Below are 15,896 nucleotides of genomic sequence, written 5' to 3' on the forward strand. Positions count from 1 at the left end.
CAGGGTCCCTCTCATTGCTGATGGGCACACCCCATTCCTTCCTGGTCCCCAGTGCAGCGCCCCCAGGTCTCGCCCAGTTGACTCTCCTCCTCTCATTAATTACAATAAACAAGTAGTGTGTACCCACTATGTGCCAGGTGTGGGGACACAGCCTGAACAAGGCAGAGTCCCTGTGCACGCCCAGTGGGGAGATGGCACACACTGTGAGGAACGTCAGGAGCATACGTGAGTGGAGGGGACAGAGAAGGGGCCACAGGGATGGACATTTGAGCCAAGATAGAAAATAAGGAAGAGCATCAGCTCTGAGGATGTAGGGGAAGGAGGGTGGGCCAGGCACGGCACTCAGCACGTGCAAAGGCCCCCAGGAGAGCACGTTCAAAGGTACCCAGGTGAGCACGTGCAAAGGCCCCCAGGAGAGCACGTTCAAAGGTACCCAGGTGAGCATGTGCAAAGGCCCCCAGGTGAGCATGTGCTTGGCTGCTGTTGTGGGTGGAGAGATGTCCCTCAAATTCATGTCCGCCCAGAACCTCAGAATGTGGCCTTATTTGGAAACAGTGTCTTTGCAGGTGTAGCTAGTTAAGTTAAAATGAGGTCCTACTGGAGTGGGTGGAGCCTGATCACAACTGGTGTCCTTATGAGAACAGAGACACGGAGAGGAGAAGGCCACGTGAAGACAGGCAGAGGCTAGAGTGCTGTAGCTATAGGCCAAGGGACGGACGCCGCAGCACCAGGAGCTGGGAGAGGTAGGAAGCAGCCTCCTCTAGAGACGTCAGGGGGCGTGGCCCTGCGACACCTTGGCTTTGGACTTTCAGCCTCCAGACCGTGAGAATGAACCTGTTTTCAGCCCCGAGTCTGGGTGCTTGTTCTGGTAGCCCCTGGACACTGATGGTCCTTAGCCAAAGGCACCTCCCCTTCCATCGTCAAATGGAACAACTACAAAGCCACGTGAATCACGTCGTTTCTAGAGAACGGAAAGATATCATGAAAAGCAACAATGGAAACTAAGCTAAAACCCTGGGGAACGGGTGGGCAGTGCGGTCAAGCGGGTGGCAGAGACTGGGGGGCTGTCTGGAGCTTCTGGGGTTCCCAGGAGACCCTTGCAGCCAACAGGAAACACCGGGTGCAGTACAACATGCAGCCTGGTGTTCTCTGATAAATGCGCAGGCCTGCTTCTGGACGCCAGCAGGCCGGGACCTCAGAGCCAGGGGCCCTGAGGGAGGATTACACACCCAGGGACGGCCCGGGGTCCCTGAGACACTCAGACCACCTTCGTCGAGCAGCCACCATCTGCAAAAAGACCCGAACTGGAACCTTCACGGGCCCAGGAAGCCTTGTCAAAGGCTCATCCGTGATGGAGAGAGGTGTTTCTGTAACCCGCTCTGGACAGCCTGTGCGCTGAGTGAGCCCAGCCTGCTGGCTGCAGGAAGCACTCCCCCGCTCTCTGCACACGGCACGCGGATGGCCCTCGACTAGCGCATCCCCAGGCAGCGACACTCACCCTGTTAAAGCGCTTGGCTTGGAAGAGATGGCCGTTGGCGCGGTACAGCTTCCTCCATCTTCTGGCTCCACGGCGGTAGATGGATTCTAGAAAGGATATGAGAAAAGTGTGAGCAGCAGCATATCGGCCCGCTAGCCCCACTCCACCACGCAAGGTGTAGGCGGGAACAGGCCACTCCCGTCCAGGTGGCCAGAGCCGTGGGAAGCCGGGGCTGAGATGACAGCATCCCTGGCGGCCGCCCCGCCTTGCCTCTCCTCGCATGATGCTCATGTCACAGCCATGGCTGCTGGAGATGGCAGCCCAGGTGGGAAGAACAGAGACGGGGGTGCCTCGGACCACAGCTGAGCAGCCGGGATTTGCCACGAGGACGCCGCCCAAGGAGGGTCAGGCAGTAAAATCATCCGAGGCCCAGCATGCCCACCACTCCTTTTCCTTTCCACCTTCTTCCCTCCGGGTGTGAAATCCAGGCCCCTTTTCCACACAGGGACACAGTTCAGACAGCCACGAGCTCACGTGATATTTACGGTAAACGTCACGGAGGGGCAGGGGCTGCGGCGCCAGATCCACGGCCAGCCTGGAACGCAGCGCTCAGCCTGCACCACTCCACCCCCCGGCCGGACACGAGGGAGCGCCCGCCGAGCCTCCCTCCGCCTGAGGAACCTGGGAGCAGAAGGAAAGCAAAGCAAACGGCACACTTATGCTGAATCGCAAGTTACCAAAAATGTCGCTTTCACAACACGCATTCAATAATTCAAACTTCTGAGGAAGAACACCGCTCATTAAAAATGCCAGAGCTAAAAGTATAACGAGAACGGTTGGTTTTATTCTCCCTTAAAATGCTTCTAACACTGCGCCTTCAAAACCCTTTGAAACGAACGTATGTGAAACAAAATATCCAGGATACAACGGGAAGCTTTGTGCTTTTATAAAGTTCTGCAGTAAAAGCGACTTTCATGAGAGTCATGGAAGCGCCACGGACATACTAATGTGGAAATTGTAACGGAATGTTTTTAAAATAAGCAAATTACTAGCTCTGGCTGGAACCTGCCGAAATCAGGTCATGGTGACCGCAAACCCTGCTTCTCCCCTTCAGTGGGAGACGGAGTGAGAAACGAAGTCCGGGCTCCTCCGGGAGCAGGAGCCCCGAAGCTGCGGGGCGGCTGGGGTTTCGTAGAGGCCCAGGTGTTGCCTGGTGGGCCCTCAAAATTCCCTGCTGCAGGCTCTCGGCCGACACCCAGAGAGAACAGGGCCAGGCTGGAGACGGCACGAGCCTGCAACCCGCCCGCCCCACCCACCTCGGAGTCCACACCTGGGCCTTCAGGCCTGCTGGCCACGGAGGGCAAATACCACTGGGAGCCACAGCACCCTCAGCGCATCCGCCTCTCAGCTCCAGAGTCCCTGGTGACGCCTCAGGGCCTCTGCCCAGATGGCAGGGTGCATCCTGACACACCTGGTCCTTCTAGCCACCTGGCTTGATTTGGGGGAAGCTTGGCCCACGGCGGGGCCTGCTAACGTCCACAGGACTGACCCTCCCTGTGTGGCATTCACAGCCCCTGGCTGTCCCCGCAGAGAGTAACAAGGCGCCGAGTGACAGAGATGGACACCGAGACACAGGGAGAGCTGAGCTGGTCAGACAGCAACACACCAGCACCAACACTGCTCCTTCTCGAGCCCAGCGCACACGCCACGTGGAAGTCTAAAACTATGCCCAACTGGACATCCTTTATTTTGATTGAAACCACTGAAAATAAGAAACTCAAAGACGTCCTAGCCCAGGCCAAAGGGTATGAGGGGGCCCACAGCAGGCTGGACACACTCATCAAGGGGGCAGGACAGAAAGCCCTGTGTGACCCTCACTGGTGTGGAGCATGAAGGCAATAAACCGGACCCCTGCCCTTATGGACTGAATGTTTGCCACCCCCCAGATTCCTGTGCTGGAGCCTAAGCCCCAAGGCGGCTGCACCTGGAGACGGGGTCTCTAAGGAAGAAAGCAAGGTTAGATGACGTCATGAGGGTGAGGCCCCCATGATGGGACCAGTGTCCTTAGAAGAGGAGGAAGAAGCCAGAGCTCCCTCATCACCAGTGAGGACACAGCAGGAAGGCAGCGTCTGTGAGCCGGGAAGAGAGGTCCCCCCAGGACCCAACCCCGCGGCCCTTTGATCTCAGTCCTCCAGCCTCAGAGCCACAAGAACCCGCCCCCAGTCTAGGGTACCGTTACGGCGGTCGAGCAGACTAAGGCACCGTCTCACTCCATACACACATTTGTCCCCTCACAAAATAAGGACTCAAACATGAGAAGCAAACGACAGCAAATTTTAGATGGAAATATAGGAGAAGATCTTAATAATCTGAGAGGGAGAAAAATTCTGAAAACATAAAAAGCACTAGCAAAAAGGAGGCGGGGACACTTGTGAGTCCACTGCAGTGAGGACGGGTGTCCGTCCAGAGGCCGCTGCACAGTCTGTCAGCGTACAGGCACGTGACGGCGCCTCCTAATTCAGGCTGCGGAAAGAACTTGTACAAATCCACGAGGAAAAAGCAACAGAAACATGAACAAGAGATAAGAACAGGTGTGCTGCTGAAGAAAGATGGTAAACGAGATGACCAGAAGCTCCACCTTGTGAGCGATCAGAGGAGCTCACCAATCGCCTCGGTGCCTTTCAGATCTGAGGACTGGCCCAAGTTTGTCTCCCCAAACACTGTCAAGGATGTAGAACAACCAGAAGCTGCTTATTCTCCTAGAGATGGGCTAGATCGGCACCAAAAATATCCGCAGAGAGGAACACTGGCAACCAGTGGACCCAGCAACTGCACCGCTCCTAGATCAAAGCCCGAGAGGAACGGGCACACGGGCTCGGGACATTCAGGAACGTCTGAAGATGGCCAGGCGCATCGACAGGTGCAAGTGTGGCTGACAACGGAATCGCGATTGGCTGTAAAGCCCAACCTCAGGCCTCAGCACAGGTGCATCTTCGAAAAGCAAATCACACACACAAAACGACAGAAAATGATACATCAATATATACAAAATGGGCTACGTGAAACGATGCCATTGCTATAAAACTGAAAAAACAAGCAAAATCAACAACGTATCGTTTCAGGATACAGAGTCAGGCGATGAAACAGTTCCAGTCAGTGAATGACCAACGCCAAGTTCAGGACAGTGGCAGCCACCGGGGACAGTGTGCGGGGTGCATGGTGTGGGCTAGCCCTCTCCCTGGACTGGCTGCTAAGGGCATGCGTGTCCACCACCTTGTCTGCTTTGTAACGCACATGAGTTACCTGTTCTCAGGGGGCCTCAAATGCTACATTAAAGGACAAACAATTCAGATTGCAACAACACAGAGGGAGGGACCAGAGGCTATAAGAATGAGATGGTTATAAACTAATTTCAAACATTTCCCTCAGACTCATCGGCAAACAATTCCACCTCATTTTTTTAACTTTAGGGAATCATTTTTAAACTTTTTGGGAAGGGGACAGGTGCTGAATTTTATTTCAAATAAAGCATATCAGATTTTTGTTTTTTGTGGGTGAGGAAGATTCGCCCTGAGCTGACATCTGTGCCAGTCTTCCTCTGTTTTGTAGGTGGGACACCACCACAGCACAGCTGATGAGCGATCTGTAGGTCCATGCCCGGGATCCAAAACCGCCAAGCCCAGGCTGCTGAATCGGAGCACGCAAAGTTAACCACTACGCCACTGGGCCGGCCCCGGAGCAGATCAGATTTTTAAAAAGAAACACAGAGCTCTAAGTCTGCAAAGAAAGGCCCTGTTCCCCGCGGCTGGCGTGGCCCGAGGCGGCCCGTCCTCCCGCCCTGCTGGCTCACACCCTGACTGACGGGACGCAGCGTCTGGGAACACGCGCTCTACACCGAGCCAGGACGTGGGTCAGGGTGGTCGGTCAGGGGGCCGTGGGACAGACAGGACGCTGCTCCCGGGCCACAGAAAAGTGACAAGTGTGAAAGGAAAAGGAGGGAGGGGTAGGGACTAAAGCGGACACAGAGCAGGGAGGAGAGGCCCCATCCTGCACAACTGGCCACAGCCCTGCCAGGCCCACCTCACGATTACCAGCCCCCGGGAGGGTTAGTGCATTTCTGGTTGCACGTGGGACTGCCGTATCACATCAGTCATGAGTGTGACCCTGGTGCTTTAAGTGGAGACTATGTATGGTTTCAGGGAACATGCATGGGTGCCTCTTGGCAAGGGGTGGAATGGGATGGTTAATTTTATGTGTCAACTGTGCTGGGCCACAGTACCCAGATGTGGTCAAACATTATTCTGGATGTTTCTGTGAGGGTGATTCCAGATGAGGTTAACATTTAAATCAGCAGAATTTGGGTGAAACAGATTGCCCTCCATAATGTGGTGGGCCTCACCCAATCAGTTGAAGGCATGAATTGAACAAAAGCCTGACTTTCCCCAAGCAAGAGAGAACTCTGCAGCAGACGCCTTCAGACTTGAACTGCAGCATCAGCTCATCCTGGGTCTGTAGCTTACTGGCCCACCCTGCAGATTTGGGGCTTGCAGCCTCCATAACTACGTGAGCCAATTCCTTATAGTAAATCTTTCTCTCTATACACACACAACCTACTGGTTCCGTTTCTCTGGAGAACCCTGACTCACACTGGTATTTTCCATCACTCCCCCCCCCCCCCCCCGCCCCATGCAGAGATGGACCCCGGCAGCACTGGACGTCCTTGCATCATCTCAGGCAAAGGTGGGGGAAACCCCCCAGGGTGTCCCACCCACGCCCACATCACAACCTGGAAAGTGGGGGCCAGGTGAGTTACAAGGAGCCACAAAGGACAGCAGAGCCTTCCCCACTTTATACAACACAAGTGGTTTTATTTTGATGTACTTTCCAATTTACAGACAGCTGCAAACACAGTACCGAGCGTTCCCATACAAGCTGCCGCAGCTGCCCTCGTGCTAACATCTGGCCCCCAACACATTGTCAGGACCGAGATAGACGCTGGGGCACACACAAACTCCAGCTTGAGCTGGCGCCGTCCTCAACTTCCTTTTTAAATAAACTTTATGCTTCAGAACAGTTTTAGATTCATGGACAAACTGCAGAGAGAGTATCAAGTTGCCACAGACCCCAAACCTGGTCCCCCCGACTGTTAACATCCCACAAGCGTGCAGCGCGTTTGTTACAATCAATGAACCGACATTGATCCGTTATCATCAACTAAGGCGCATCCGTACTCTGATTCCTCAGCTGACCCCTGACACCCCTCTGTACTGGGACGCCACCCTGGACCCACACGCTTTGGTCCTCACGTCTCCCTGGGCTCCTCTGGCTGTGGTGGTTTCTCAGACGTCCCTGGCTTGACGACGGTGGCGGTTTTGAGCTGTGCGGGTCAGGCGCTGTGTCGAGCGTCCCTCTCCTGGGGTCGCCTGGTGTTGTTCTCCTGACTGGACTGGGGTTACCGCCTCCTGAGCCCCAAATCCCCTGAGACCTGCCTTGAAATCCACATTCCCACAGTGGCGACCCCCAAAACCCCCAAAACTTCAACTTCAGGCTCTACTGGAAGGTTCCCCCAGGGCAGGGCTGCGCTGGACGCAGTCGGATGGTGCCCGCCTGGCTTTCTGCAGCCCTGAGCTCAGAGGCAACTGTGGGGCCAGGGGGTCCAGCCGTCTGCACCCCCCGCAGCCAGGGCCATCAGCCTCCTGGGCCGTTGCGTCAGACAACAGTCAGTTTCAGAATTCCAGTTTCTGCCCAGAAAGCCACAGTCCCTACTCCAGACCTGAAGTGACAGCCACTGAATAAAAGAGAAAAAAGGACACATGTCCCAGGAAACACGTGTGTGCAGGCGCTTCCGAGGGGCGGGGGCTCTGGGGGAGCCGGGCCCCCGCACACCCTGGCCGGGCCGTGTGCCTCGCACTGTGGCGCCACCTCCTCATTTCCACTGACCTCAGCGGAGGAGATGCCCATGGAAAAACGGTCCCAAAGCCAAGCCGGCGAGTGGGAGGGGACTCTGCAGGGAAGCCCGGGCCCGGCCCTCCACCGCAGCCCCGGTGGTTCGGATGGCTCCCCCAGGCCACTTGTATCAAGGCCGGGCTCTGGAGCAGGAGCTGCTCGGAGCCACGTGCCCACTGGGGACCTCGAGCGCATTTCGTCACCTCCCTGGGTGCCCGGGTTGCGCGGGAAGGACAGCGGGATGGTGGAGAAGCCGTTGGCCGGCTCCTAGCGGCTCTGGGGCATCTCAGCCTCAGCTCCAACGCCCTCAGAGCAGCTCTTCGCTCGTCTGTGTGACTCTATAATTAGGAGGCAGGAATTTTAACGAGCTCGGTTTCTATGGCAATCCAGCATCTTGAGGGCTCTGACAAGGCAAAGAAGACACACTTAAAAAAACCGAGCCGAGAGCAACAGGCTGTGCAACAAACCACACACCCCCGACTTGGGGACGAGCGTGGGGTGTGCCGAATTTCCAGAGCAGGTCGGGGTGGCGTTCGAGGCCAAGCCTGCTGTTTCCTGGAAACAGAGCCCCCAGCCAGGTGACCAGCACAGCACAACGCCCCACACCGGGGCGCATGGCATGGGGACAGCCAAATGCCTTCTCTGGTGGTCCCAGGTCGGCGACTGGGCCCCAAGCAAGGCCCAGGAGCCAGTGAGGTGCCCTGGGGAGGTGGGAGGTGGGAGTTGGGGTACGGCCGACAGGGGATTTGGGGCGGAGTTGGTGCTGCTGCCTCCGGGTCAAGATTCCTCCCGGGTAGTGACTTCCACTGGGTTCTGCGTCCCGGAGGGCAGGGCCGCCTGTCTGTCTCCCTAGGACAAGGGTCAACCCCGGCTCATTCTAGGCGAACACGACACAAAAGTGGCCGTGAGGAAGAAGAGCGTGCTTGCAGGGCTCAGTGCCAGGACTGTGTGCAGGGGCGGGGGTGCCAGGGGAGGTGGGTGGCCAAAGCCCCCAGCGCAGCCCTTCTCGGCATCACATCACCCACGGTGTCCAGTTCACGGTGCACTTACTCCACGTCCCCTGTTCTTACCAACCCACGTCCACCAAAAGGCTCCTACCACGGGCTGCCGTGCGACCTTCTAGAAATGGGGTTTGGGGTTTTGAGTGGGACGTTAGCCTGGCTCCAGGGAATGTACCTGGTGCAGCTGGGAAGCCTGGTGGCCACACTGACTGGGGATCCTGAGGGACAACAGAGTGTGGACAAACGCATGGTCACAGGAAGCCCGCTGGGAGCTGCACGGCTCACCCGCGTTCATCTAGCGGCTGGTGCGCCCCTGACAGTCCATATGGCCTCATGGCAACTGCCCCTTGCTCCATGCACCGGGGCCAGCTGCTGTGTGCTTCAGGGGGTCCCGGGCACTCATTCCCCACAGGGGCCGTTCCAACAAGCACTCGATTACTCCTTCAGCCCCATGGGTCAGATCGGCCATGCGGGAGGCGTTCTAGGGGCTGGGGCTGCCACAAGCAGGACTCGAGGTGGGATGGACACCTTGGCTAGACCTGAGGGCAGGAAGGGATGGGCAGGACCCTGCCGTGGACCTGAGGTCAGCCGCCGTCCTGGGCGCACAGGCAGCACGTCCCCCCGAGGGACTGTCTCTGATCCCAAGGCTATGCTCCGGCTTCTTGTTTCCCTGCCTCCCTGGCAACAACGTGGCTGAAAGTGGGCTGAGCGCTGAGGGGTGAGGGACAGAGCAGCCTGGCAAGGGCTTGGAGCCGCTGTGCAGGAAGCCAGCTGCTGGGGGACGTGGTAGCTGTCTCAGGCCACGTCGGCCATGGCCCCGGCTCCCACGGAAGCAGCAGGTGCCCACTTCTCCCCACACTGTAGGGCCTCCCCTCCCCACGGGAAATGGCCTTTTGCAACCATAGCACCACGAAATGTAGGCAAGAACAGGCAGCACCCCAGGCCCTCGACTGGCCGGACGGGAGGGAGCTCTGCGCACTGCGTCCAAACGTCACATGCATCTGTGCAGACCATTGGCACCCGACAGGCACTCGGGACACGACAGAAGGGATGTGGCCCCCTTGGAGCTGGCAAAGTGGTAAACACGATAAATATTTAAACTGTCAAGCGCCAGCAAAAAGGACAAGTCAGGTGGCCAAGAGACTTTGGAAGGGACAGGAGGGGCAGTGAGGCGCTGGGGGCTAGCCCACTCAGGGGTGGTGCTGTGGGGCAAGGCTTCACCGCCCCGGGGTGCGGGAGTCACTGTCAGTCTGAGCCCGGCTTTCCTCTCTGGAAGAAAGTGGGAGTGTCACTTCCCGCCTGTGGGATGCTGCCTCAGCATCCGCCTGCCCTCCGCATGTGGTCCTGATGCAGCCCTGAAGCAGGGGCACTGCCGTGGGGGGAGCTGACCTCATCTGCGTCCAAAGCCATCAGAGAAGGGGGACCTCCAGTGATGCCATTGGTCCAGGGCAGTCATGTGACTGAAATGGCCCACTCAGGCTGCAGAGAGGGGCTTCCCTCTCAGGCCGGGGCGCCCCCTCCCCTGGGACGGGGGAGCAAGGACACACGGCCCAGTCGCTGCAGGCAGGGTGGACATGGCGGGGGCCAGCCCAGGGCAGTCTCCACACATGAGGATGCCAACGGAAGACAGTGAGTGAGCCAGTGCCCGGTTCGTCCACCTCTGGACACATTCCATGGGGCCATCACTTGGGGCAAGCTGCCCGTCAGCTGTAGCCACTGGGGCCTGCCAGAGGACCTGCCAACGCTGCCACCCAGCAGCACCACCACCGAGTGCCAGGTTCCAGGCTACACCATGAGGCGCATCTGTGGCAGACTCTGGTTCGGAAGCTGAAATTGTCCAAAGGCCATGAAACGGAGCCTCTCCACCGAAGGGAAGCCGAGGAACAGGGTGGCACTCAGCGCCCGTCTCCCTGGGCCTCGCTGTGCGGGAGGGCGCCGGCCCCCGGCTGCTGAGGCTCTCCCCAGGACAACCTGTGGATCCAGACACCCCACGCGCACAGCAGCAGGACAAACAGCCAGTCTCACGGAGCTGACCTGCCAGGCACCCTCCCCAGTGCCTAAAATGGACATTAGAACACGCTCTGCAAGATCACGAGAGCAAAAGACTGGGGAAAACTCGGTGGCCATCAACCGGAGAGCAGCTCACGGGACAGCCGGTCAGTGGCCAAGCACAGAGGAATGAGAAGTGCCTGCCGTGGTGGGAAAGGACTCAAGTTCCCTACAGAGAGAAGGGCCGTGACAGAGGAGGCCGCGTGGGCCCTCTGCTGGACAGACGCGTCCTCACGGCCTGCTGGAGGCCTGAGCAAGCCGGCGCAAAGCCTCTTCCAAGGAATGCGGCTCACTCACAAAGGACACAAGGGAAGATGAGCAGGACGCGCCAAGGACGCATCCAGGGATCAGACTTCTGATTTTTAAAATGAGAAATGCTTAAGAAAGGTCTTCCCCTTCCTGGGACGGGTGTCGGGAGCTGCAGGGACCCCACGGCCAGCTCCATGCACGGCCCAGGGCCCAGCGAGCAGCACGCAGCAGGGTTCAGGTCTACCAGGGCCACCCAGACCTAAGACGTTCCCGGTCAGCGCAGGCTGTCCTGACAGCACAGCACAGACGGGGCTCACAGAACAGACACCTGCAGCCCAGGCTCTCGTTCCACCCTCCTCGAGGAAGAAGACGGGGTGGGAGATGAGGGTCGCAGCCTCGAGGAAGCGCAAGCCTGGGGCTCCTCAGAGCCGTCCCTCCATCATCAAACATGGTCAGCAAACATCAAGAAAACCAACCCTAAGAGGAGCTTTGAGAAGGAGGGGTTATAACAGTTCGACTTTCTAATAATCTTTATCTCAAAGATACTAATTTGTCATGATACGAATTGTTTCAGTGAAACGGCTGGTCAATATTTTCCCAAAGAGTCTGGAAAAATGAACCAACTTCCAAGTAACTTATCAGAAATAAATTCACACAGGACGCAGCTCATCTCTGTAGATTCTCCCTTGTGGACGCATCCCAGCTGCCCAGTCCCGCTGTGCTGTGACAGGACCGGGCTCCCCTCCCAGGCAGACCTGGGCACTGGCGGAGTCCACGCGTCCGCGTCCAGCACAGAGGGAGGCTAGCACCTGTGGCACAAGGACAAAGCCACACCAACAGGGGCCCCAGAAAGTGCTGCTGAAGGAAGATACAGCTCAGCCTTGGAAAACACGCCACAAACGTGGACTGGCACCGGGAACCATGGGGGGACCGAGGACGCGGCCACCCTCAGACTAACCTGCTTCCAAGAACAATCAGCGAAAGCTGGAAGACAGCAACAGAAACAGCGTCGGGGCTCACGGACCAGATGGGAGGGCCAGAGCATGAGAAGGGGCCGGAGAGGAGGGACATGTCACCAAGGCCACCTCGTGTCCTCGGGCACTTGCTGATTCTTCGAAAGCCAAATGGAAAGCAAGGCCCAGAGCTCGTGGGTACCCAAGTGGAGACAGGAACCGGGGCTCAGAGTGACCAAGACAATGCAGACCTAAGAAAGTGTCTCATCAGCTCGAGCTGCTGCACAGAACACTGCAGACCGGGGGCGCAAACAACAGAGAGCTACTTCCCAGTCTGGAGGCGGGAGGTTTGGGATCAGGGAGCTGGCAGCGCTGGGATCTGGTGAGGGTCTTTTCCTGGCTCACAGATGGCCATCTTCTTGCTGTGTCCTCACATGGCAGACAGAGAGTCCCGGTGTCTCTTTTTATGAGGCACAAATCCCACCATGAGGGCTCATGACTTAATCTATCACTGTTCAAAGGCCCCATCTCCAAATACCACCACATTGGGGGTTAGGGCTTCAAGACAGGAACTTGGGGGACACGCATTCACTCCATAACACTCTGCCCTAGTCCCCCCCAAAATCACGTCCTTCTTGCATGCAAAGCACATTCGTTCCATCCATCAGCCCCTAAGCCTGAACTCTTGCCAGCATCATCTCTAGTTTCATCTTGGGGCCGGCCCCAGGGCTGAGTGGTTAAGTTCATGCACTCCGCTTCAGCGGCCCAGGGTTTCGCTGGTTTGGATCCTGGCCACAGATGGCTCATCAAGCCATGCTGAGGTGGTGTCCCACATAGCAGAGCCAGAAGGGCCCACAACTAGAATATACAACTATGTACTAGGGGGCTTTGGGGTGAAGAAGAGAAAAAAAAATAAAGGTTCATCTTAGTATCATCTAAATCAGAGAGGGGTGAGACTCGTGGTGCAATTCATCCTCAGGCAAAATCTCCTCCAGCCTGAACCTGTAAAGCCAGACAAGGTATGTGTTGTGCAAAACACAACATTGGGCCAGGCGCAGGAAGGCCATTCCCAAACCAGAAAGGAGAAAGAGGGAAGAAGGAAAGGTGGCAGGTCCCAAGCAAGCCCCGGACCTAGCAGGCAAATCCACTAGCTCTAAGGCTCGAGGATGACCCCTCTGTCCTGATGCCCTGTGCTCCAGGCCCGCTGGGAGGGCAGCGTCACCCCCGCCCAGGAGGCTCTCAAGATCCCAGGGAAAAGGAAACTGGAGAAATGAACCTGAAATCAGCGTGTGTTCCCCAACGCCCCCCCCCCCCCCCGCCCCCGTCCCCCGGCCCCGTGAGGCATTTGCTGAGTCCTAAGCTGCATAAGTTTGGGGCAACAGGCCAGGAAACCAAGCAGAAAGCAGTTGCTAAAACAAAAAACAAAACAACAACAACAACAAAAAGGCTAGGTAGAGACTGTGGCCAGCGCTGGGGAGACAAAAGGTGGAGATTGGGGTCCTGGTAACCCCCAGACTCTCTCTGCTGAGCTTACTGGAAGAGATAAAGGAAAGTGAGAAACAGATCAGCCTTAACTGAATCAAGGTGATTTGTCCACACTCCATCTGCCAGAATAAAATTAAACCCTTTCATGAGGAAAATAACATCATTCAGAGCTCCTACAGTTTTTCAAACACAGTATCTGATATTCAATCAAAAATAACCAGGGAGGCCAAGAAATAGAGGCATCCAACTGAATAGTCAATAGAAATAGACTCACAAGTGATTCAGATATTCAAATATATTTAAAAAGACAGATGGGATGAGAATTTCACCTGTGAACTAGATCGAAGAAAAAAAATCAAATTCTAAAAATCCTAGGATTTTAGAAATCCTGTAAGTGAAAACCATAGCAATTGAAACTAATAATTCAGAGATGGAATTAAGAGCCAATGAGACAAAACAAGAGATTTCAGTAGAAAAGATACAGATTGAAGCACAGAGGAGAAAGAAAACCAGAATGGAAAGAATACAGAAAAGAGCAAAAGGACAAATGGGATGTGGTTAAGATATGGGTGTGGGATCCTGGGGGAAGAATATGGTGAAGGGGGCAATACTCGAAAAGATACCAGCTCACATTTTCCAAAAGAGACAGAAGACATTACGCCCCAGATCCAAAAAGCTCTGCAAACCTCACTTAGGATAAATTCAGCATTTCCCCCTCTTTTTGCAAGGCTGATGAAACAGACGGACAAGGGCCGTTTTTAAAGCAGCCAGAGAAAAAGAGAAGCATTTCCTTGAAGGGGACAATGACAAGATTGACAGATGACTTTCCGACAGGAAGAACAAAGAACAGAAGAGAATGTACTAAAAAGGCTGAGAGAACTTCACTGCCTCCCTAGACTTCTAACCCAAGTGGAAAATAAGCCTCAAAATGAAGGCAAAAGAAACACATTCTAACACAAACTAAAACCAATTAGTTGCCAGCAAATCTGTGCTAAACGAAATACTAAAGGGAATATTTCAGGCAGAAGGAAAATGGTCTCAGATGTAAGAATATCAGAAGAGTAAATAAGTGGGTGAATCTGAATGAATACTATCTAAAACAACACTCACAATGGCTATTGCGGGGTTTAAAACATATGTAGAATTTAAACACATGATAACAACAGCATAAAAATTGATAGGGGGATAACAGAATTGAAGTGTTGTAAGGTTCTTGCCTTATCTGGGAAATAAGAAAAGTATTAATTTAAGGTCCATTCCCAAAATGTGTCTTATAATTTCAAAGGCAGCCAGAATATATTTTTTAATATCTTAAGAAAAGTATTACTTAATAGAGCTAATAAAAAAAGGGAGGAAATGTAATAAGGCTTGATTAAACAGAAGAAGGCAAGAAAATGGGAACTGAAAGAAAGATGGGTCAATTACAGAACAAACAGTAAGACGGCAGATTTAAACTGTAACACATCAGTGTGACACTAAATGTAAATGGACTAAATGATTCAGTGAAAGACATTCATTGTCAGAGTAGATCAAAAACAACAACAGACTTCTGCTTATAAGAGCCATTTCCAAAAGAGGATATAGAAAAGTTGAAAGTAAAAGGATGGAAAAAAATATACCATATAAACACTAAGTTCCCCTCCCGCCTGCAACACACACACACACACACACACACACACACGCAGGTGTAGTTATATTAAGATCAGACAAGGAGGCTTAAATGCTAACAATATTTTTATCTTAAAGAGCAACATTTCATGATAATAAAAGTGTCAATTCAAAAGGAAGATAGAATGACCCTAAATTTGTATGCACATACTATAGCACAAAATAAATGAAGAAAAACAAAATTAAAAGGAGAAAGACAAATCCTCAATAATTTAATATCTACAGATATTAAAGATACTTAAAAGATAATAAAGATATGAACTATGTCAATAAATGTAATTTGGACTTTAAAATATCTTTAAAAACACAATTTACTACAGATGACAAAAGAAGAAACAGAAAATCTGAATAGCTGATTTGTATCTTAAAAATTAAACTTAGTATTTAAAACATTCCCACAAAGAAAACTCCAGGCTCACAGGGCTTTACTGGTGAATTCTTCCAAATAATTGTTAGAAATAATATCAATCTTGTGTAAATCCTCCCAAGCATTTTTTTAAAAACTCAACGTTGGAGAGGTTGTGGAGAAAAAGGAACCCTCATACACTGTTGGTGGGAATGCAAACTAGTGCAGTCACTATGGAAAACAGCATGGAGATTTCTAAAAAAATTAAAAATAGAACTACCATATGACCCAGCCATCCCACTACTGGGTATCTATCCAAAGAACTTGAAGTCAGCAATTCCAAAAGTCCCATGCACCCCTATGTTCATCACAGCATTATTTACAATAGCCAAGACATGGAACCAACCTAAGTGCCCATCAACTGATGATTGGATAAAGAAGATATAGTACATATATACAATGGAATACTACTCAGCCATAAAAAAAGATAAAATCATCCCATTCACAACAACATGGACGGACTTGAAGGTATTATGTTAAGTGAAATAAGCCAGAAAGAGAAAGACGAACTCTGTATGACTCCACTCATAGGTGGAAGTTAAACATAGAGACAAAGAGAACTGATCGGTAGTTACCAGGGGAAAGGGAGGGTGGGGGGAGGGCACAAAGGGTGAAGTGGTGCACCTACAACATGACTAACAATAATGTACAACTGAAATTTC

The 15,896-nt window shown here is 53.6% G+C and overlaps 1 protein-coding gene across 6 annotated transcripts in view; it reads right to left on the reverse strand.

Annotated features, from left to right (window-relative positions):
* The window catches only part of PRKCZ (protein kinase C zeta), a 112,034-nt gene that overhangs the window by 35,851 nt on the left and 60,287 nt on the right, over nucleotides 1-15,896 (reverse strand). For 5 of the 6 annotated variants that reach the window (XM_070611119.1, XM_070611122.1, XM_070611120.1 and 2 more), the window contains one exon: nucleotides 1,499-1,584. In XM_070611119.1, the coding sequence (XP_070467220.1) occupies nucleotides 1,499-1,584 (86 nt within the window). Of the gene's footprint in view, nucleotides 1-1,498; nucleotides 1,585-1,747; nucleotides 2,012-15,896 lie in introns of those variants that run through there. The other variant, XM_070611123.1, reaches the window with a different exon arrangement.

This window comes from Equus przewalskii, chromosome 2 (genome assembly GCF_037783145.1).
Source record: "Equus przewalskii isolate Varuska chromosome 2, EquPr2, whole genome shotgun sequence".
Lineage (NCBI taxonomy): Eukaryota > Metazoa > Chordata > Mammalia > Perissodactyla > Equidae > Equus > Equus przewalskii.